Source organism: Tenrec ecaudatus, chromosome 9, assembly GCF_050624435.1.
Source record: "Tenrec ecaudatus isolate mTenEca1 chromosome 9, mTenEca1.hap1, whole genome shotgun sequence".
In the NCBI taxonomy this organism is placed as follows: Eukaryota; Metazoa; Chordata; class Mammalia; order Afrosoricida; family Tenrecidae; genus Tenrec; species Tenrec ecaudatus.
In genome coordinates this window covers 55689688-55714212 of record NC_134538.1, presented here as the reverse complement: position 1 = coordinate 55714212, position 24525 = coordinate 55689688, and the positions used below count along the sequence as shown (strand labels likewise).

Here is a 24525-nt window from a genome sequence, read left to right as displayed (position 1 = left end):
TAGAAATAGTGTAGTTACATTGCGGGGAATTCATTCAAAGCCACAAAACAAAATGTGTATGAATTATTTAATAAAACCAAGTTGCTCTGCAAATTTCACCCAAATCACAATAAAAATGCATCCTCTCCTATAATAAGCTTTCTAATATTATTTAGTTTACCCAAACCAGTACTTTTTCAAACCAAATTTGAATTTCTTTATAATTAAGGCAGTAAAATTTAATTTAAAATTGTATTAATCTTTCTAAAACAGTAAGCTCACCAAAAATTTTTTAAACCCAAGAAAACTACTGTATCATGGCAGTAATAGGTACACAAATATAAGTTGTATTCCTTTATATTATCAGAAAAAAACAACAAAGAGGAAATCAAGAAAACAATAACATGTATAACAGTCACAGTCATGAAATAACTAGAAATACACCGAGTCAGGATGGGAACGTTCTATAGAATGAAAACTATAAAACATGACTTTAAGAAAGTTAAAACAAAACCTACATGAATGAAAAATAATCTGTGCTTCTACAATGGAAGACACTATTGTAAAAATGTCAGTATTATCCAAAGCACTCTATATGTAATTTCAATGAAAATATCAACAATATTCTAATTTATATGGAAAAACGAATCACCAAATTTATGTGGAAAGGAAAGAGCACCAAACAGCCAATGCCAAGACCTGAAGATAAACAGAAATCCCATTCTCCCAAGCTACCCCGGAACCACAGTGATCAAAATTGTGTGGTATTTGTTCAGTGACTGACTCATAGATCTATGGAACTGAACTGAGAATCCAGAAATTGGCCAATCCATCTATGGGCAGATGATTTTTGACAATGGGTCAAATGCATTCAATGGTGAAGAAAACTTCCTTTAACAAATAATGGTGACAAAACTGTATATCTATTTGCATAAAAATAAAACAGGATCCATGCACACACACAAAAAAACCTCAAAATGAATCAAAGATCTAAATGTTAAAACTTGAATTATGAAGTTCCTGGAAGATAACAAAGGGATCAAGCTGAGTGTCTTACTTTTGCTCCAAAAATGGATTACCCAACAAAATATAAATCTACCAACAACAGAAGACAAATTAGATAATTGGGACATAATAAATTTAGGTACCTGCTAAAAAAAACTAACACAATAGCTTGTAGACCAAAAAATATCTTTGGGAAAAGCATATTTATCAAAGATCTCATCTGCAAAATGTACAGAAATTATATCAGCTCAAATTCTGAAGACCTGGCTTGCAAAAGACTCCGAATGACAGAGAAAGGCCACAATTCATTTGCAGAATCCCGACATGGATTAAGCCTCTTCTGAATCCTCTCTGAGTATAGTCCAGGGATATGAACAATCTTGCTGTCAGACAGAGAGCCTTTAAAATCTGTGGTAAATATGTTGTTGTTGTCATCACTGTTAGATGCCATTAGGTCAGCTCTGACCCATAGTGACCCTGTGCACAACAGAACAAAGCACCGCACTGTCCCGCACCATCCTCACGATCATTCCCATGCCCGACCTCACTGTGGCAGCCACCATGGCAAGCCATCTCATGGAAGGCCTTCCTCTTTTCGTCCCTCTACTTTAATAAGCACAAGGTCCTTCTCCAGAAACTGGTCTCTCCTGAGAACACGTCGAAGGTATGTGCGAGGAAGTCTCACCATCTTTGCCTCTAAGGACCATTCTGGCCATACTTCTTCCAAGACAGACTGATGTGCCCTTTATTTGCAGTCCATGACGCTTTCAAGATTCTTTGCCGGCACCACATTTCAAATGCATTGATCCTCCATTGCTCTTCCTTATTCAATGTCCAACTTTTTACGTGCGTTAATGGCAATGGAAAATACCGTGGCTTGGGTCAGGTGCAACTTATCCTTAAAGTAATGTCCTTGCTTTACAATACTCTAAAGAAGTCTTATGCATCCGATTTTCCAAATGCATCGTGTCTTTTGATTTCTTGAATACTGTTTCCAAGAATATGTATTGTTGAGTCAAGCAAGACAAAATCCTTGACAACTTCAAACTTTTCTCAGTTTATCATGATGTTACCTCCTGGTTCAGTTGTGAGGATTTGGGTTTTCTTTACACTGAGTTGTAATCCATACTGCAAGCCTGATCGTCATTAGCAAGTGCGTCAAGCCCTACTCACGTTCAGAAAGCAAGAGTGTGTCATCCGCAAATAGCAGGTTGTTAATAAGCCTTCTTGCGATCCTGAAACCACATTCTTCTTCAGATAATCCAGATTCTCTGATGATTTGCTCAGCATACAGAGTGAATAAACCTGATGAGAGGATACAGCCCTGGTGCACGGGATTCTAGACTTTAACCCAGGCAGTAGTTCTTTCTTCCGGCTGCACAATTGCTTCCTGATCCATGTACAGATTCGGAAGAATCACAATGAAGTGGTCTGGAATTCCCTCTCTTCTCAAAGCTTACTCAAGTTTGTCCTGGTACACACGGTCAAATGCTTTGGCACAGTTAATAAACATCTTTCTGGTATGTGTGTGTGGCAGGGGGCCGGAGGGACGTTGTGAGGAAATGGGGAGCTAAAGAGGAAAATATTCTGAAATTGATTGTGCTGATGATTGCACGCTTCATAATAGGGTTGAACAATATTATTGTATGATATGTGAATTATGTGCCAATACAGCCAAACAAAACTCAGCAATAAAGGGTAGAGGAAAGCACGATTGAGATAGTAGTAGACACTTGTTCAGTTTTGTAGCATTGAATGTGGCTGAAGTGGCTGAACACATAGCGCTGAATGTGGCTGAAGCGCACACATCTTGACTGACGTAAAAGACGTTACTAAAGTTCCCGAGAAAGGACAATTTTACTAGAGAATACAGCAATGTGATTTTTGCAACCATGACCAAAAATAAGTGTGTAGCTACACAAACATGTATATGTTCATATAAAGATATGACTGTGGGTATGTGGGCATAGACTCATATGTCTTCATTGATAGAATTAATTATAGGCATGTGTGCATATAGGAATGTGTGTGAATCTCTATCTGATCCTGTATATAAAATAAGCCATAGGATACAGTGATGGATGCTTCTTGGACATAGCTAAACACCTCACACAATTAGTTTTATGGATTTGAAGACTTAGGATCTTGTGGGGCTATTCATTAATTGGCATAATAGTGTCAATAAAGTGTATGCTCTACATTCTAAGGTGGTGAGTGGTGTTAGAGACCTGAAGAGTTGGCAGCGTGGCCAACAATCATGCAACTATCGGACTCTACTCCTGTGGGCCCAAAGAGAAGAAGCCAAAGCCTCCGCGAAGGAAGCCATGCACAGGACTCATGGTCTACACTGCCCCCGACCTCATTCATTCTGAGATCGGAAGAACTCGAAGGGGCTCAGCTGCCACTCCAGGCCATACAGATCAGGGCCACAGCAGGCCATTATAGACGGACAGAAGACTGTAGACTAGAATGCAAATTCTTTAATAGTCCAGACTATGTTAACTGATTGGCATGACTCCCTAAGACAATCAGCCTTTGATATGCTTTCAACCTAAAATTGCAATTACCCCTTGCACTCGCCTTTTAGCTAAATAACAGATTGGCTTTTAAACAAGCAATATTATCCAAAAGTAGTAAGCTCCTATAAGAGACAAAATGTTCAAAAAGAGCTCAAACTCAAAGACAAGAAATAAGGGGGCAGAGAAGCTGGAAATGATGCAAGCAGAACAGAATGAATGAGATTGTTGACACAGGTGAGAAATGTTGCCAATATCACAGGAAAATTTGTATAGAAAATTTTTAGTGGAATCCTAATGAAATTCACTGCACAAAATTCATCTTAAATAAAAAACTGATTTTTTGGAAAGTGAAATGTTTTCCTTAATAAAATACCTTTTTTTCTTTTCTGAGTGGTGCAAACAGTTAATGTCCTCAGCTGCTGATCAGTGAGAGGTTCAAGTCCATCCACAGACAATTGACAAGAAAATCTTGGAAATTTACTTCTGAAAAACCAGCCATTGAAAGGGTTTTTGACTTCCTTTTTTGTTTTATTTGGCTTTGCCTGGTTTTTGCACTTATTAATGTAGCTGCATATCTATCTAGATAAGATAGGCAGAATAAATAATTCATAGATGAAAAGAAGAGGACCAATGGTTCTAGGGGGATACAGGAGAAGGGGAGTTGGGAGAAAGGAAGCAGGGGGAAAGCGGCACCAACCCAGAGACAAGGGAACAACAACTGAACTAAAATCAATGAAATGCAGGTTATAGGGTACCTAGTAGGGCTCAATCAAGAGCAATGTAGCAGTGAGAAATTACTAAACCCGAATGAAGGTTGAACATGATGGTAGGAGAAGAGAAAAGTAAAAAGTAACTAGAGGAAAGAACTGGGAGGCAAAGGACATGTATAGAGACCTAAATACAGGCATGTACATATGTAAAAATATATATAATGAGAGGGGAGAATAGAATTATGTACACATATCTATATGTGAAGAATTAAGGTGGCAGATGGACATTGGGCCTTGACTCAAGTACTCCCTTAACATATAAACACTGTTCTAACAATCCGACTCACTTTCTGTGATGCTCACTTTCCTGACATAATCACTAAAGACAAAATGGGTGCATAAGCAAATGTGGAGAAGAAAGCTGATGGTGCCTGGCTATCAAAAGATATAGTGTCTGGGGTCTTAAAGGCTTGAAAATAGACAAGCAGCTGAGAAGCAACAAAGCCCACATGGATGAAGCACACCAGCCTGTGTGATCATGAGGTGTTGATGGGATCAGGCATGAAGCATCTAGGACCCAGAACAAAACCCTACCCAATGTGAATGGGGGCATGGGTGTGCATGGAGTGGGGACCCAATGCCCATCTGTAGGCAACTGAGAACATCCCCTCACAGAGGGGTCACAGGGAAGAGATGAGCCAGTCAGGGTGCAGTATAGCATCAATGAAACAAACATTTCTCTAGTTCTTTGCTGCTTCCTTCATCCCACTATCATGACTTTAATTATACTTTACAAATCGGATTAGACCAGAGCATGTGCACTGCTACAAATAAGAACCCACAACATAGGGAATCCAGGATAGATAAAGCCCTCATGGTCAACAAGGAGAGTAGAGATACCAGGAGGATTAGCAGAGGGTTGGGGGTGGGGAAAGGGGGGAATCAATCACAAGGGGTTAGGTGTGACTGAGGATGATATGAGATATGGAAAAAAAATCTATAATTTATCAAGAGTTCATGAGGGAGAGAGGGCAGGGGAGGGAGGGGGAAGAAATGGGGAGCAGATATCAGGGCTCAAGTGGGAAGAGAGTGCTTTGAAAATGATGATGGCGGCATATGTGTAAATGTGCTTGACAACTGGATGAATGTATGGATTGTGATAAGAGATGTAAGAGCCCCCAATAAAAGTATTTTTTTCAAGAAAGAAAATTATATGGAGCATGTTATATCTGGCACACATGGGTCACTCAATGGTAAAACCAATTCCACCACAACTGATTGTTTGATAGTCACAGTCTCTGAACTTGTATAAGTCAGGCAAATCTTAGCCCCTTTCTTCTAAACCCGGCCATAGTAATGACCTGCACTTGACTGACACTCGATTGAGCTCAATGGTTTTCTTTTCTTTCTGCATATCTCCTCTCTACATAGAGCTTCCGCGTTTGTTCATGAGAGAACTCTCATGTCACCAAATTGTCTTTGCTTGTAAGCATGTTCATCTTCACCCACTAGACTGTGCTGTAAGAAAATGATCCACTGCTTCTCTTCCTGTCTCCATACCCGTCCACATATCAATATCTAAGGAATTAATGCATTCATAAATTGCAGTGTTTCAACACGTTTTTGCTTATGGATAGATTTTTATCTGTGATATACCTTTTAACATTAATGTAATCAATTTGTTAAAGTAATAACAGTACTGTTTATGTCAAGTTACTTAGTAACTCATATTCTTGAATTCAAATCAGAACCATGCGTTCATTGTTGTTGCTGAAGTTAACTAAGTTCTTTATTATTCCAGCCCTGAATCAGCAAAGCAGAGAATTTTAGGTATGAAAAAATCCTTGGAGTTGATTTAGTTTAAATTAATCATTTTAGAGGTGAGAAATCAGAAACAAGTGTCACCAGCTAGTTAGTGGCCCAAGTGTGAGGACCCCTGCCAGAAGCATTGCCATACGAACCGGAGCAGACCCAGCACACTTACCGTACGACTGAAGCTTTTCGGTGAGTTTGTCTACATCGATATGCAACTGGCTCTCTATAAATGTTCTTATAAATTTGTTTCTCAGGGCTTCCTAAAAGCAAGCAATATAGTGTCATTAGTAAAATAATTCTATAATTTCCTTACTGACTAATATTTAGTTATTCAAAGATTCACTGTACAAAAATTGCCCATAAAGTGAATCCACTTAAAAGAGATTCTAAAACATCATAGTAAATAGTGGGGCATATTGTGTAGGATTTTATCTTTAGAAACATAACTATGATCATTTAGATTATAATTATGATTTGCACCAATATTGGAAACAAAAAATGAACCAAATGTTTAATTTGGAGCGGACGATGCTAACAAAACTAGTGGTGATATTATACAAGCTTCATAGCTTCATATTTAATTTTCCACCATCTAAATGTAAAAAGGTGGTCATTATTGTAAGCCACTAGAGACCGGTTACATTGTTTTCCCCAAACTGTGTCTTAATCCTTGATACTCAAGCCACTCCCCTTGAAAGCATCTTTATTTCGTTAGCTATCATTTCAATCTCATTGTGAAGGGTTCTCACTCTGCTTCATTTCACAAAGGTTTTTCTATGGAGATGCTTTAAAATCATAGGCGTGCACTTCCTAAAACGCAATGTCCTTGCATAGCAATAGGCATGCATTTGTTTGCATTGAACCATCACACGTCCAGGATCCAAGACTCAGCGAGATCCACAGTGGAGAACATTTCATGCAGTCAGGCTGAACCTCAGCATTGAAACAGGGGCTACTTTTGGAGTTTGTGAGTTCCATAGAGAACAACAATTGTTGTATGTTATCATGACTTTTTTTAGCACACAACCTTAGAACATGGGATGTTTAAGATAAAAAGCTGTCAGTTGACTAGTACCTTTAGTAGTTAGCCTGTTATTTCTTATATTTGCCTCATTTAAATGGCAATTACCCGTCATCTAAAAACAACAAAATTATTGGCAGCTGATGTTCCTTGGGGTTTTTGTTTTGTGCTGTTTGTTTTTTCAGAACCTCATTTATCTCCTTTCTTTGGGCATTTGCCAGACAATGTGCTGAGTAATTTATTATTTCATTTTCTCTCCCAATCTCACCATTTGGAAACCAATTTTGCTTTTTCACTATTGAAAGGAGCCCTGTTAGTTCAGTGAGCTAAGCATTTGACTGTGACCCTCAAAGTCAGCTGTTCAAACCCACGAGCTGTGCCACTGGAGCAAGATGAAGCTGTCTGCTCCTGTTAAGATTTAGTTTTAGAAACCACAGGATATACGCCCTCTGCTCTGTTAGGTACTAGGAGTTGGAACCAACCCACAGGCAGTGGGTGTAGTTTGGGGGGTTCACTGATAAAAAGGGTAAAGTATCATCAGCATAGGAATCACTCAAAGGTCAAAGGTATTTAACAGTGGAACTAAACCACAAACACAGGTCTGGACTTAAAAATAAAGCCATAATAAACTAAACTTGATCCCACTGCTAAAAGAAATAAAATAATAACTTAAAATACTTTATTCTGTGTAAGCTTAAAAGTTATGTAAAAGAAGGAACTGGTGGCTTTAATTTCTAAAAAGACCAGTTAGTAAACAGTACGCATATAAACTACACATTTCCCCAGGAATCTTTGCCCAACTCTTTGCTCGCTGCTGTTGTTGTTGGGTGCTGGTGGGAGTGGCGTTTGGCTCACAGCAACCCCGGGGACAGAGTAGAACTGACCTGATGGGTTTTCCAGATTCTCTTCTTTCCAAAAACAGAGTTCCACTTTCTCCCATAAAGTTGCTAGGTGGACTCAAACTGCCAACCTTTCAATTAGTAACCAAGCACTTAACCACTGCACCACTAGGGGGCCTTGGCAGTGCATTAGGTGTTTCTTTGTGTAATTACGGTCAAAAGGCTGTCCACTTCCACGGAGCTGATTCAGACTCAGTGACCTGATCTAGAGTTTCTGAGGTTGTAAAACTTTAAAGGGGCAAACAGAGCCATCTTTCCCCCTTAGAGCAATTGGTGAATTTCAACCACTGACCTGAAATTACTAGCCCAAAGCATAACTCATGGCACCATCAGGGAATTTGTACATACTCAATTTGTCATTTCTGTTGTACGTAATTATTATTAATTCATCAAAGTCTCAATTACTTACTGTCTGGCCAGTTGCAAAACAAAAAAAATGATCTGTTGATCTCTGTATGAACAAATAGGTCGGTGAGCAAAAATTTAGTAGACTAATGATAACAATAATAGCAAGCATATATCTGTGGCTACAATGAGAATGAACACCACAGACCTCCAACTTCAATTAACATAATCCAGTAGGCTCAGGTATGGGGTTCAAATTCCACCTCCCTGAAATCCACTTCTGGAGTGCTTGATGACTAAGCATCGCGCAGGCTATCCCCAGTGACTGACAAGGTGCAACAGGGATGCCTATTGAAGCCCATTCCCAGATGACACAGAGTTCCTTCCATAGCCGACTTCAGCTTAATAACTCCCGGAAAGACTAACCAACATTTAGTAAACTGCGCAAAGGATGTTTTCTCTCAAGTTTCTATATCTGGTTCAGTCACAGTAATATTTACGCCACAGTCTGACAGCCATTCCTGCCTTTCTGTTCCCTCAATCTTTTGCTCGACCAGGTGTTTCTGTCCACATGCAACTCCATCTTGACATTTGTTTCTTGGAAGAACCAGATTAACACAGTAGCTTTTCCAGTGTGCGAAACACTGTTCTAAGTACTGTGCTTATCCTAGCTCATTTGTGCCAGATATGAAGGTGTAGTCTTCTAAAGGATCATTCTGATTTGTCACACATACTCAGTCGAGCAGGTAGTTCTACCAACCCAGATTAGCAATGCTTCATCACTCACCTGAAATTGGTTAACCATCTGACTATTCCCACCACTCTGGAAAAGGCTGGATACATTCAGTAGTGTTTCTGATAATGTCTTTATCTTGTCCACAAAATAAAACGTATAATTAGCCTGAAAAATAAAGCATATATTATATAGTTCAAATCAAGTTAAAAAATATATTCAGGAGACTTCTTTGTGCTTTAAAAATACTATAGCTGGGCACATAACATTATGAATAATTGTATGATCTAAGCAGAAGCCCGTCATTTCCACCTGCATGCCAATTGACTGATACTTATGATGTATGCAATGTGAAAAGTCCTCACAGCTAAAGTATAAACTCAAACACCATTCCCTTTTGTCTTCCTCCATCCAGGAGACAAGTACCTGTGAAACACTGTGTTTTCAGGATGTAAAGCAATGCTGGTGCAGGATATGTCCCCAATACATATCAATTAAATAAAACAATGCTCGTCCGTGCTTGCTTCTCAAAAATCCACCTATATGCTTAACTAATATCTAATTTTTAGATTCCATTTCATATTACAAGTATGTGTTTATTTCAAATTACGCAGGTTTAAACATGATTCTGTGATTAATGGGTTGTTAAAGAAAAGTTTTCTCAGTACTACACTTGTCTTAGCTTGTTAAGATGAGTTCCCCCCCCACCCCCACCCGAAAGAAAGAAAGTCATTGCTATCAAGTCAATGCCAACTCACAATGGTCCTATAGGACACAGTAATATTGCCCCTCTGGGTTTCTGAGACTGTAACTGTTTATGGGAGTATAAAGCCCTAGTTCTATCACTACAGAGTGGATAGTAATCCACAAAAAATACTGTTGGGTACAATCTAGGGGGTTGGTAAAGTAGTAGGATACAAACTTAACAAACAGAAATCAATTGGATTCCTATATAGACACAATAAAGAGCTCAAAAACAGAGAGTAAATAATACCATTTACAATCGCCACACAAAAGATAATATAATTTGTAATAAAATTAACTAAAGAAACAAATGATCCATATAAAGAAAACTACAGAACACTATTACAAGAAACCAAAAGATATCTATACTAGTAGAAGAATATTCAATATGCATGGATAGAAAGACTAAATATCATGAAAATGTTGATAATCCCTAAAACAATATACAAAAACAATGTAATTCTGCTACAAAACCATTGTTTAAAGAAATGGAAAAGCTATATACCAACTTCATATAGAGAGGAAAGCGATGCAAGATAAGTAAAAATTCTCCCTCCCCCCAGAAAAGGACAAAGTAGGAATCCTTGCACTAACCTACCTCAAAACCTACTACACACAGCCAAGTAATCAAAACAGATGTAAGTATGATGATAAATATACAGACCAATAGAATAGAATACAAAACACAGAAATAAAAGCATCCACTTAGAAGGAACTGATTTCAAATAAAGTACCAAGGATTCAAAGATTAAATGGGAAAGGGACACTCTCTTCACAAATGGTGCTGGAAAAATTGGATCCCCATATCCAAAAGAATGAAACAGGGCCCATAACTCACCCTATGCACAAAAACAAACTCAAGATGCATTAAAGACCTAAATGTAAACCCCAGACCTATAATCATCAATTTACAAAACTGGGACAAACATAAAGGCACTATTTCAGGGCATACACAGACTCTCAAGTATAATGAAGGAAGGACACAAAGTGGAAGACAAAATAGGTGACTGGAACCTATTAAAATACAATACTTCCATGCATCAAAATACTTCATTAAAAGAGTAAAATGAGAATCCACAGGTGGGAAAGAAATCTTTAGCAATAGCACAACAGACGAGGAACTCACTAGTAACTTCTGCAACACTTCAATAAGAAAAAAAACACACAATCCAATTAAAAGGTCGTCAAAGGAAATTAAAAGACAATTCACAGGAATGACACTCAAATCACTAACACACAAGGAAACACTCATGGTTGCCAGTCACCTAGAAAATGAAAAGCAAAACTACAATGAGACATGACCTTACACCCACAACAAGAGCTCAATTAGAAAATAATAAAAACTGAACAAATGATGGCGAGGGTGTGGAGAAGCTGGATCTCATGTAGTGTGGGTGGGGGGGAGGCAATACGACACAAACTACAACAAGTGGGAATAGAAATGGCATGTGCCCTAGGAAAGCGACCATGAGACAGACACACCTAAGAACAAGAGACAGGACGCAAAAAGATGCAGCCTCTGCATGTTCATTGAAGCACGGTGCACAGCAGCAAGAAGCTGGAAACAGCCAAACGCACATCAATGGGAATTACAGTTTTGAATGTTCTATCATTTCAGTGCACTATTTTTTCTTAAACAACGCCTATAAAATATTACCCTCTAAGAAAATGACTCGGGAAATTCAATTTTAACAACAATGAGAAAAATATCTAGGCCAAAAAAATGCTAAATGTGTGTGTGTGTGTGTGTGTAAAATTTCTAGTTCTAGTTAATATTTATTAACTATGCATGTAGTAATTCTTTTAAATATTTAAATAATTTATTCCTGTTGTAATACTTGTACAGTCTCTAAGTTTCTTTCATTTCAGCTTACCTTTTGAATGACTTCATTAATTTCGGGAGTATTTGGTGTATAGAGTATTTTTCCATGTAATATAGGTTTTAGGAAGGCCCACACCAATGCACCATTTGGAAACTGTAGAATTTCCTGATAAAGCTTGATGCAAAATGGTGCTGTAATAAAACAGAAAAACAATATATACATATATATATATAACAGAGACATTATGCAGTATATATACATTTAATATATTTTATTTTAATATTTTAACGTATTATATTTTAATATAATACATGATAGGAAAACGTACATACATAACAATAATGCCAATGCCATTTATCAAGGAAGTATCTTTCAAGCCACTATTCAGAACTTGAGCACTGAATTGGAAATATTTTTTCATAGCTATTGCCTCAAAAAAACTTCAGGATACTGTGCATGTTTCAAAATTTATTAAGACAACAAGTGATGACATAGATACTTGAAAATAAAAATGGTCTTAAAAACCAGACTTCAACGCAGTACTCCAAGATGTGAATACAACAAGCCAGCGTGGAGTAGGTGACCAGTGGAGAGGTCTGGGGGCCGGCAGAACCCCAACTACTAAGTGGACACCTTCCCCTTCCCCCAGAAGAATTTATTTCAAAGGACTGCATTGAATCCTCAGCTCTGGGAGAGGGACATGTCCGATAGGAGCACATGGGAGCAGATGAAGGGGGAGGAAGAGAGAGTGGAGCACATCCTGGCCCACCAGGATGTGAGGACGATGCTCCCAGTTGGAACGACCACATGGTGGGCCCCACTGTGAGACATGATACCCCTCACTGACCCATGGCCCTATAGGGGGCAGCACCAGAGACAAAGTGTGGGAATTGTACCCAGTCTAATCCTGCCACACAACACCAAGGCAAAACATTAAGGGATGCAACAGAACAGCAAGGGAACAGATTGGCGAGGTCCCCAGGGAATTCTGAAGGTGGACTTTGGGGCCAGGGCATGGTGCCCCAACAAACTGGACTGGAAAGCACTCCTAAAGGCCAACAAACAATCCTTGAACTAACTATAAGCTTTTCTTTCTTGTGTTTTTTGTTTTGTTTTTGTCATTGGTTTGTTGTTGTTTTGTTGTATATTGTTGCTTGGTTTTGCTCTGTCTTGTTTTTGTGCATGTTATTGTCTCCACAGGTCTGTCTAAAAAAATAGGCTGGATGAACAATCTGGAGGAGAAAACAATGGACTGACAGTTCTTGGGGAAGATGGGGGGAGCGGGACATGGGGGGTGGGGTAGTGGTGTTAACAAACCCAGGGACAAGAGAAAAAGTTATCCAAATCGGTGGTGAGGAGGGTGTGGGAGGCCTGGTAGGGCATGATCAAGGGTAATGTAACCAAGAGGAATTGCTGAAACCCTGGTGGGGACTGAGCATGATAGTGGGACAGGAGGAAAGTCAAAGGAAATAGAGGAAAGAGCTGGGAGGTAAAGGGCATTTATAGAGATCTAAATAAAGGCATGTACATATGCAAATATATCTATCTATGAGGATGGGAAAATAGATCTATGTGAATATACTTATAGGTTTAGTATTAAAGTAGCAGAAGAACATTGGGCCTCCACTCAAGTACTCAATGCAAGAATACTTTCTTCTATTTAATTGGCAATCTACGACACTCACTTTCCTGATACAACCTCTGAAGACAAAGAGGGTGAACAAGCAAATGTGGTGAAGAAACCTGATGGTGGCCGGCTATCAAAAGAGATAGCATCTGGGGTCTTAAAGGCTTGAAGGTAAACAAGTGGCCATCTAGCTCAAAAGCAACAAAGTTCACATGGAAGAAGCACACCAGCCTGTGAGATCACAAGGTGTCGAAGGGATCAGATATCGGGCATCATCAGAACAAAAAAATCTTACCATACTGAATGAGTGGGGAGTGCGGAGTAGAGACCCAAAGCCCATTTGTAGGCCACTGGACATCCCCTTACAGAAGGGTTTCGGGAAGGAGACAAGTCAGTCAGGGTGCAATGTTGCAATGATGAAAAATACAATTTTCTTCTAGTTCCTAAATGCTTCCACCCCCCCACTATCATGATCACAATTCTACCTTGCAAGTCTGGCTAGACCAGAGGATGTTCACTGGTACAGGTAGGAACTGGAAACACAGGGAATCCAGTGGTGTGAGTGGTGATACTGGGAGGGTGGAGGGAAGGCGGGCTGGAAAGGGGGAACCAATTGCAAGGATCTACATGTGACCTCCTTCCTGGGGGACGAGCAACAGAAAAGTGGGTGAAGGGAGATTTTGGACAGGGCAATATATGACAAAATAATAATTTATAAATTATCAAGGGTTCATGAGGGAGGGGGAACAGGGAGGGAGGGGGAACAATGAGGAGCTGATGCCAGGGGCTTAAGTGGAGAGCAAATATTCTGGGAATGATGAGGGCAATGAATGTACAAATGTGCTTTCCACAATTGATGTATGTATGGATTGTGATAAGAGTTGAAGAGCCCCTAAAAATGATTTTTTAAAAACCAAGTATTTTTCACAAAAAAACCTCAAAACTATTTTTCATTTTTAATCTAGAAAATCACCAATTCAACAGTTCATTCTACTAAGACCTTAATTATGGAGTTTGCGTACATGCTGCTATTGAATTTTCTTTGCTGCACCTAAACAGAACTATTACACTTCCGGGTTTTAATATATTTAAAATTAATTGTTTTCACACTGTTAATCCCTTATGGTGCTCTCATCATCCTTCTGGGGAATGTTTGGATTCAAATGAATGTTTGTGTGACTGCCTAATCAAATATATACCTGACAAAGGTAAACATTTCATCAGAGTGATAATTAATAATGAGTCATTTTAAGACTTAAGTGTAACTAATTCTTCAATCCCTAAAGAGAATATTTAAAATTAAAATATTATCTTAGCTTTGCTAATGATTCAAAATGCACAAGGATAAAGAGAATTGTTGTAGTGATTTTAACCATTAATTTCATATTATCGCATTGTCCATTACAAAAGAAAAGAGAATTACTTTATTTACCATGTTCAATAAAAGTGACAGTAGTCCCTTAAATATAAACTAAGCATAATTATTTAATGAATTTTAAAACATTGACTTATAGAGACTATTCTTACTTATCTTAGCAACTTACTTTTTTATAAGTTTTATCGACATAAAATTCGAATAATACACATTTCAATAGTTCAATCATATTCAAAAGTTGTGTAATCATCATCACAATTTTAAGTGATTTTTTTCTCCCTTGAATTCACTGTGTTACCTCTCCACTACCTACCAATCTCCCCTGCCATGCCTCTAGGAAACAATTAATCCAGTTCCTATTTTTATAGATTTATCTAACCTAGAATTCATATATAGAAAAATATATCCCCCAAAATCAAAGTCTAAAACAACCCAACAATGGAAGAATAAAACAGAAAAACCTCAACCACAAAGAAAGCAGAAAATATTAGAAGTTGGGGTAAAATTACATTAGATCAAAAGGGATATCAAATGACAAGTTGTCACATTTTAACCTAACTCCCTCTGCAGTAATCCACCCCACAAACACTTTGTCTGAAAGCAATGTCATTCCCATCCCTGATTCCTACTCATAGTGTTCACTGGAGATTTAGTCCACATGATGGATTACGTAAATGGATTTGGGGATTTCACTGTCATCCACACAGCCTTCCACAAACCAGGAACTCAGAATGTAAGCCTCCAATACTGTTCCCTCCTCTGATTTGGATTTTCTAATTTGCAATCCTTAGATCACACAAGCGTGTGTGGTTCTTCCATATGGACTTAGTAGAAGCTTCATTTAAATGGCTCCTTGTTTTAAGAGCCCAGATACTATTCTTTCTGACTGCTGAGCACCCTCTGCTTTCTACACCACACTCTGAACCACACCAGTATCTTCAGTGATATCTTCACTTCATGAGGACAATACTGAGCAGGACCATGAGATTAAAGTCTACTTGTTCTTGGATTAGGGCGACAGTTAAGTTAAACTCAAACTCTATCCATGTATCTATGTTTTATATACATCAAAGTGGTTTTCAAGATGTACAGAAACAAACAAGCAAGCAAACTCACTTATCATGGAGTTGATTCTGATTCATAGCAATCCTATAGGGAAGGGTTGAACTTCCCATGAGTGCCCAAGTTAGAAAGCCCTACTTTTCTCTCATGTAAAAATAAGCGAGTGATATATCTATATGATATAAATATGTGTGTGTGTATATATATACACGTAAAGAGAGTGTATGCAATCCCCTTCTCCAAGAGGCAGACATATCTCCCCCCCAGCCCACCCCTGAACACACACACACACACACACACACACACAAAATGTATCTTGATATTAATTTCCAGTTAGTTTCACTAATCACTCTTGTAGGAGTGAGGACTGTCTTGATTTAGGGTGATCTCAGAACAGTGTTGTATGGCAGAAACTGATTGGTATTTTCACTCTGTCCCATCTTGAGAAACTGACTCCAGCTGAGGTAAGGTCTCCTCTTTCGAAGTGGTTTTTAAGATGCATAAATCAAGGAGGTGGTGTATAGTTCACGGGCCCTAGGCCGACTCACTTCCCTGTTACTTGGAAGGCAGACTTAGAAGATTGCACGGCCTGAAAACAGGAGCCTGCCTGTGTCTTGGTGCTTCTTCTTATAGACGTGCTCTCACACCATACTTGTCCTTTTGTGATTGACTGACTTCACTCAACATGATGGTTTCCATGTCCAACTATGTCATGCGACGTTTCATGGTTTCATCGTTGTATTTTAGGGATGCATAGTATTCTATTATGTGTATATACCATAGCTTCTTTGTCCATCCTTCTCTCACGTGGTATTTGGCTGTTTCCAGCTTCCTGCTAGTGTGAACTGCACTATAATGAACATGGGGTAGCATAGAGCTATCCATTTTCTGTGTCTCACTTCTTTGCTGAGTCATATGGGATTTCTATTATCAATTGTTTTGGATAGTACCATATTGATTTCCACAATGGTTGTCTATGTTTACAAGCCTACCAGCTGTGTTATAATGTGTCCGCATAATAAGAGTTCTAATATCTCTGCATCGTCTCCAGCATATTGTTTTGCTTTATGAATTGGGCTGTCATAGTTTTGATTTGTGTCTCCCAAATGACTAGTAATCATGAGCCATGTGTTTGGGAGGCATTTCAGTGTCATTTGTGCTGAACTGTCAATTCATGTCTTTTGTCCACTTTATTACATAGTTTGTAATTCTCTTACAAAGGTGTTGCAGTAATCTATAGATTTTGGTAATTAAACCCTTGTTTGTCGTGTCATTGCTAAAGATTTTTTTCTGAATCCTTAATCTCCTTTGATGGAGTCTTTTGATGTGCCTAAGTGTTTGATTTTATTAAAGGGTAGTCATCGACTCCCTTGTGTGTGCCTTTACTATACTTAGTAGACTGTGTATGCCTGTCTCGCAATAGAGCCTTTAAGTTTGTCCCAAATCTCTAATTGATGATTATATCTGTGGAGTTTACATTTAGGTCTCTAATCCATCTTGAGTTTGTTCTTGTGCATATGATGAGGTCCTGTTTTATTCTTCTGGATATGGAGATGCAGTTTTCCCAGCACCACTTATTGAAGAGGCTGTCCCTATCCCAATTAATATTTTTTTGTCCTTTGTTGAAAATCAGTTGCTTGTAGGTGGATGCTTTATTTTGGAGTTTTCCATTCTGTTCCATTGGTCTATGTAGCTATCATTGTACCAGTACCAGGCTATTTTGACTCCTCTTTCTATGTAATACATTTTGAGGTTGGGTAGTGCAATGCTTACTACCTTGTTTGTCTGTGTTGTTATTGTTGGTTTTTGTTTTTTGGCTTACACTGGACTTCCTTTTCCATATGAAGTCTATAACTAGTTTTTCTATTTCTTTAAAGAATAAAGTTGACATATTTATCACAATTGCATTGGATTTGTAGATTGCTTTATGTAATTTTCACAAAATGAAGTATTCCTATCCATGAACATAAGCATTCTACCATTAGTGTAGGTCTCTCGGTTTCTTGTAATAGTGATCTGTAGTTTTCTTTGTACAAGTGTTTTGTTTCTTTGGTTAAGTTTATTCCTAAGTATTTTACCTTTTGAGTGGCTTTTATAAATTATATTGTTTCCTTTATGCCTCTTTTGGTGGTCTCCTTGTGAGCATATAGGAACACAGTTGCTTTCTTTTTTATTAAGCTTGTATTTTGCTACTTGTATCCAAATCCCTTGGTTGTTTCCAACAATCTTTTTGTTGAGTCTGAGATTCTCTCTATATAAAATTATATCATCTGTAAATAGTGAGAATTTCACGTCTTTGTCCATTTGCATTCCTTTGATTTCTTTTTGTTGTCTACTGGTTCTGGCTAAGACATCCAACATAACAATTTACTCTTTAAATTATAAGCTTCATATGGGCTGCAGCAATTTAGGTTACAGAAAAGGTATCATGTATGAGTAAAGAATAAGAAATTTGAAATCAATATGTCTTATATTTGCCACTTGTTATTCATTTCACTCAAGGTTATCTGAGCTTCTATCAAGTCATCTGGAAAATTGTTGTTAGGTGTCATTAAGTCAGTTCCAACCTATTGTGACCCCATGCATCACAGAACAAAATATTGCCCAGTTCTACACAATTTTCACGAGCGTTCCCATGCTTGAGCCCATGGTGGCGATCACTATGTCAATCCATTTTATTGAGACCATTCCTGTTTTTCACTGCCCCTCTATTTAACCAAGCATGTTGTCTTTCTCTAGGGACTGGTCTCTCCTGAAAACATGTCCTAAGTATGGAAGATGAAATCTCATCATCCTGGTCTCTAAAGAGTACTCTGGCTGTACTTCTTCCAGGACAGATTGATTTGTCCTCTTAATAGTCCATAATACATTGAATACTCTTTCCAGCACAATTCAAATGCATTGATTCTTGAAAAGCAAGTATGTTATTTTGAGGACTAAAGTGTGTCTGATTCGAGCCATGGCATTGTCACCTGCTTAATATGCATGTGAAAGTTGGACATAGAACAAGAAAGATAAAATTATAATCTGAAAAATTAGCAAACTAATAATTGCCTAATGGGGTACATGAATGAAATAAGTGAAATGGCCAGTAATATTAGGTGTTCCTACTGGTAGGTGAATGGTTGGATTGATAAATGTTTTCATGGTTGGGAGGTATAATGTACATCCTTCAAATGCAAAAATAAATAAAATATGAATTACATATACTTATATTATATGAATTTGAGAGGATATTTCTACATGTGTATTAATACCTGCTGCCAATATATCCATGAATATTTTAAAGCCTGAAGAGAAAATATTATTAAAAAATTTAGCCATATCAAATATCTTCAAGGACTGATTCATGGGACCTATGGACTCAGGGCCATATTCTTGAGGGACATCAAGTTCAATTGGTGTAACAATTCACAAAGATAATGTTGTACAACCCACTTTGTTGAGTATCAACTAGTGTCTGAAAAGCTCATGAAATAGACATTTTAATTGCAACTATTGGTTTCTCCATTTTCAGAGCAAAAAAAGTGAATATGATTATAGACACATGGAAATAATTAGTCCAAAATAGCAGTGTAGTATTCACACCCATCCTCCACATGCCTGAGTTAAGCTGGACTACATGACGCCCACCTGTCACTGCTGACCACCCTGAAAGGATCACAACATAAAATCCTAGACAGGGGAGAGGATTATGTAGCACAACATCGAATATCATACAGGAGACTAGATTCTCTGGAAGGACAGAGACTGGTGGAACTCCCAGCACCATGGCCTCCACACACCTTCCCGTCCTAGAACGGAACTCATCTCTTTTTCTCTCCTTTCCCTTTCTTTCCCTTCACAAGCCACTGTCGTCCTTCACTTCCTAGGACAACTCCCCTCTGCCTAGGACAACTCTGAAGACCCAACTCTGAACACCCAACTCTGAAGCTCACACCTGCATTTGTTGGCTTTAAAGGCAGCTAGGGAATCATGCCAGTCCTCCTCCATACACCAAGTGGCTGTGGGTTTTCCCCTGAAAACGGCTGGGGGTACTCCATCCTAAACCCAGAGGCCCTAGAGAAAACTAGGGACTAGAGGAAACTCCTTCCCACCAACGGTGGGGCTCCACATTGCTATGGGAACATCTGCACAAACTCCAAGGTAATCGCTCTCACTAGGGTAATTCCACCTGACAGATAAACTACTCTACACCAAGGAGGAAACACCAACATAACCTCCCCTGCACTCCAGGTGAAGAGGGAAACACCAACACACCACCCGATGTGGTCCAAGCACTGTGAGACAAACCACTATTGCTTACTTAGAGATCACCCAGTGAAATGACACCCTCATGGGCCCACAAAAACCCAACAAGCATCACATGAGAGGACTATCCAACTCACTTTCCAAATAATGGAATACTGATTGACTAGGGTAAGAGTGCAACCGCAGGAAAATAGCCAGAGCCCTCAGTACAGCTACCTGCAGGTAGTTCAAATAAGCACTCATACGAGTCCCCCAAGAGGGATCCCAGGGCTCTATGACTTTGGAAGATGGCTCCAGACTCCTATAAAACAAACTGTAAACAGCAACCATCCCTAAAAGCCTCAATGAAAAAGTAGGAGAACCAAGACAATGCCAGAAGTCATGAACCTAATGATGTGCATAGAAGCGGATATTGACCTGCCATAGAAATTTTAAGAATACTGCTTGGAGGCATACAGGATATGAGAGAAGAAATACAGAAAAAGTATGAAATGGTAGAGGATATAAAAGCAATGCACCAAAAGGATATTCAAGACTTAAGAGATGAAATAACATAATCCAGTGGCAAATTGCGACTTTGCCAGCAGACATGAGGAACCACATAATCGCACCAGTAACCTAGAGGATAATCAAACAGACCTCAACAAATGGGAAAACAGTCAAATAACAATCCGTGAAGTTGAAGAAAACTTGAGAGCCTTGTTGGATGCTATGAAGAGCAACAATCGTAAAATAATTGGACTACTGGAACAAGACACAACAAAGAAGTCAACAGCTAAATTAGTGAGGGATTTCTTAGAGTAAAACTTCCCCAGCTTAATAAATGAAAATCAGGCAACCATTCAGGAAATGGAAGAACACTAGCCAGACTGAATCCCAAGAAAAATTCACCAAGGAATATAATAGTCAAATTATCCAACTATGAGAAAAAGGAGAAAATAATAAAAGCAGCTATGGAAAAGCAAATAGTCACATAAAAAGGTACCCCAATAAGAGTATGTTCAGACCTATCAGCAGACAGGATGAAGAAGAGGAGGGATGGAGTTAAATATTCCAAAAATTGAAGAAAAATAACCCAAACCCAAGAATACTATACCAGGCCAAATTATCTATTTAGATAGATGGAGAAGCACGAGTCTTTCCAGACAAGGAAAACTCAAAAAATGCATTAAAAAAAACCCAGCCCTACAAAAGAGCCTTGCTGATCCAGTATGGGTAGGAGATCAACACTGACCAAGTGAAAATAAGATACCATCACATAGAACAACTACACACATAGGGCAACAAAGAGAAAATAGCCCCACCAACATAACATTGGCTTAATAGTGCAAAGAAGGCAAAAATGAACCACACACACACAAGACAAACAAATAAAATAGGTAGGTAGGAAAATGCCTGACACAAAAGGTACAAGATGACATTACAGAATTCACAGATGGATATAATAACATTGAATATCAATGGCCTGAACTCAGGCATTAATAGTCAGAGGCTAACAGACTGAAACAGAAAACATAACCCGATTTGCTACCTACAGGAGACAAATCTCAAGCTTGCAGACAAAAACAGGTTGAGATATAAAGGCAGGCTGGAGAAAAATACACCAAACAAATGGCAATGCAAAAAAAAAAAAAAAAAAAGCAGGGGTAGTAATCTTAATATCTGACAAAATTGATCTCAAGGTACAGGCCATAATAAAAGACAAGGAGAGGCACTATATAATGCTCAAGGAAACAGTAGACCAACAACCAGTAAGCATAATAAATATATACGTGACCAATGAGAGACCCATGTAATTCATAAATCAAACACTCCAAAATATGAAAACAATTATACTTGGTGACTTTAATATACCACTCTTTGAAAATGTCATCATTGGGAAAGAAACTCAACAAGGAGGCTAGGGATCTAAATAGAACAATTGGACATCTTGACTTGATAGGTATTTTCAGAGCTTTCCACCAAAATGCAAAAAAATTACATTATTTTCAAGCCCACATTGAACATATTCGAAGATAGAACACAAGCTGGGACACAAGTTGAACTTGAGTAAATTCCAACACATAGAGGTTATACAAACGTCTCTCTCTTATCACTGTGCCATAAGGCTGGAAATCAACAGAAGGATGGTGAAGAAAACAAGGGCAAACAATTGGAGAATTGATGATTCTTTATTACAAATGGAGTGGGTATTGACCCAGAACAGATATTAAATAAGAAACTTTCTAGAAACCAATGAAATGAAAGTATAATGTACCAAAATCTTTGGGATACAGCAAAGGCATTTATCAGAAAAAAGCAGATAGCAATAAATACACACATGAAAAAAGAAGAGAGACTCGTGAATGATATGCTGGCAAAAAACTCACACCAATTTGGAGAATTCTACCAAGCATCCAGGGAAGAACTGAATCCAATCCTACACAAATATTTCCAAAACATAAAAAAAGACAGAAAACTCTTTCTATGAAGCTAGTATAACTCTGATACCTAATGTGGGCAAAGATGCCACAAGAATTGAGAACTACAGACACATATCCCTAATGAACATCAATGCAAAAATCCTTAACAAATTACTGGCCAATGGAATACAAAAGCATATAAAAAATAATTCACTGTGACCCAGTGTGATTCATACCCGTGATGCAGGCATAGTTCTACATACGAAAGACCATCAGCATTATTCACCGCATTGGCAGGAAAAATGATAACAACCACATGATAATATCAATAGACACAGAATAAACATTCAACAACATCCAACACACATTCCTGTTTAAGACACTCAAGAATATAGGAATAGAAGGAAATTCCTCAATATTATATAAGCTATATATGAAAAACCAACAGCCAACGTGGTAGTCAATGGAGAAAAGACTAAAACATTTCTACTGAAAGAGACCAGACAAGGATGCCTCTTGTCCCCACTCCTATTTAACATCGTACTGGAGATCCTAGCTAACAACATAAGACAAAGAAAAGATATCAAAGATATTCATCTGGGGAAGGAAGAGGAGAAATTATCTTTATTTGCTGACGATGTGATTCTCTATATTGAAAATCCCCTAAACTCCACAAGTGGAATGTTGGAAGCAATAGAGGAATATAGCAGAGTGGCAAGTTACGAGATCAAGAAACAGAAGTCTATCAGTCTGCTATACAAACCAGACAAGATCAGAGAATAAACAATTAAAAAGTTAGTACCCTTTACCATAGCCAAGCACAAATAAAAATATAGACGGATATACCTGACTAAAACAACGAAAGATTTTATGTGAAAAATTATAAAACACTATTATAAGAAACTAAGAGGGACCTCAACAAATGGAAGAACACCCCATGTTCTTGGATCGGAAGACTCAATATAGTAAAGATGTCAGTTCTACCAAAGGCTCTATATAAGTTCAACACTAGCCTGATACAAATACCACCATCCTTCAAAGAATTAGAAAAACTAATGAACAACTTCCAATGGAGGGGAGAGAAGCCCAGAATTAGCAGAGAACTCCTCAAAAGAAAGGACAAAGTGGGAGGGCTTGCTCTACCTGACTTTAGCGCATATTATACGGCCATAGTAGTCAAAACAGCGTGGTACTGGTATAATGACAGATATTCAGACCAATGGAAAAGAGCTGAAGATAAGGGCCCCCCAAAATATCAAATGGTGCTGAAAAATGGATATCTACCTGCAGAAAAATGAAACAAGAGCCTTACCTCACTGCACGCATAAGAATAAATTAAAGGTGGATCACAGACCTTGAGGTAGAACCCCAAACTATCGGGACCATTAATGAGGGAATTGGGACAAACCTGAGAACATTGGCACAGGGAATACATAGGCTATCAGAAATAGGGAAGGGTACAAATACAAAGGAGTCACAAATAGACACATGGGATATACTTACGATAAATCACCTGTGTACATCAAAAGAATTCACTGAGAGTAATAAGAAAGTCCACGAATGGGGAAAACATCTTTAGCAATGACACATCAGACAAAGGACTTATTACTAAAATCTACAATACTTTACAAGCTAACAATAAGAGAAAAACTAACTGCCCACTGAGGAGTGGGCAAAGGGCCTGAACAGAACTTTCACAGGGGAAGAAACCTGAATGGCCAATAAACATGAAAAAATGTTCCCGATCACTAGCCATAAGAGAAATGCAAATTAAAACAACTGAGATACCACCTAACACCCTCAAAGATTGCCCAGTTCAAAGAAACAGAAAGCAATAAGTGTTGGAAGGGCTGTGGTGAGATAGGAACTCTCATCCAATGCAGGTGGACCTGTAGGTATATATACACCCACTATGGAAATCAATTTGGGATTTCTCAAACAGATGGAAATTAAGCTACCATATGTTATTACCTAGCAATCCCCCTACTGGGCATATACCCAGAAGAGACAAGAAACAAACCATGGCCAGATATCTCAGTACAGTTCACAATTGCAAGGAGTTGGAAATAAACAACATTTCCATCAACAGACGAATGGATTAAAAACTGTGGTACATACATACAATGGACTACTATGCATTGCTAAAAAGCAGTGATGAACGCATGAAGCATATCGCCACATGGGAAGAACTGCAGGAAATCATGCTAATGAAGTA

The 24525-nt window shown here is 38.4% G+C and overlaps 1 protein-coding gene across 1 annotated transcript in view; it reads right to left on the bottom strand.

Moving 5' to 3' along the window:
* The window catches only part of ABCA13 (ATP binding cassette subfamily A member 13), a 458452-nt gene that overhangs the window by 298410 nt on the left and 135517 nt on the right, over window positions 1-24525 (bottom strand). The window contains exons 22-24 of the mRNA XM_075557314.1: window positions 11645-11784; window positions 9081-9194; window positions 6198-6288 (exon numbers count right to left, since the gene is read on the bottom strand). Coding sequence (XP_075413429.1) covers window positions 6198-6288; window positions 9081-9194; window positions 11645-11784 — 345 coding nt within the window. The remainder of the gene's footprint in view (window positions 1-6197; window positions 6289-9080; window positions 9195-11644; window positions 11785-24525) is intronic.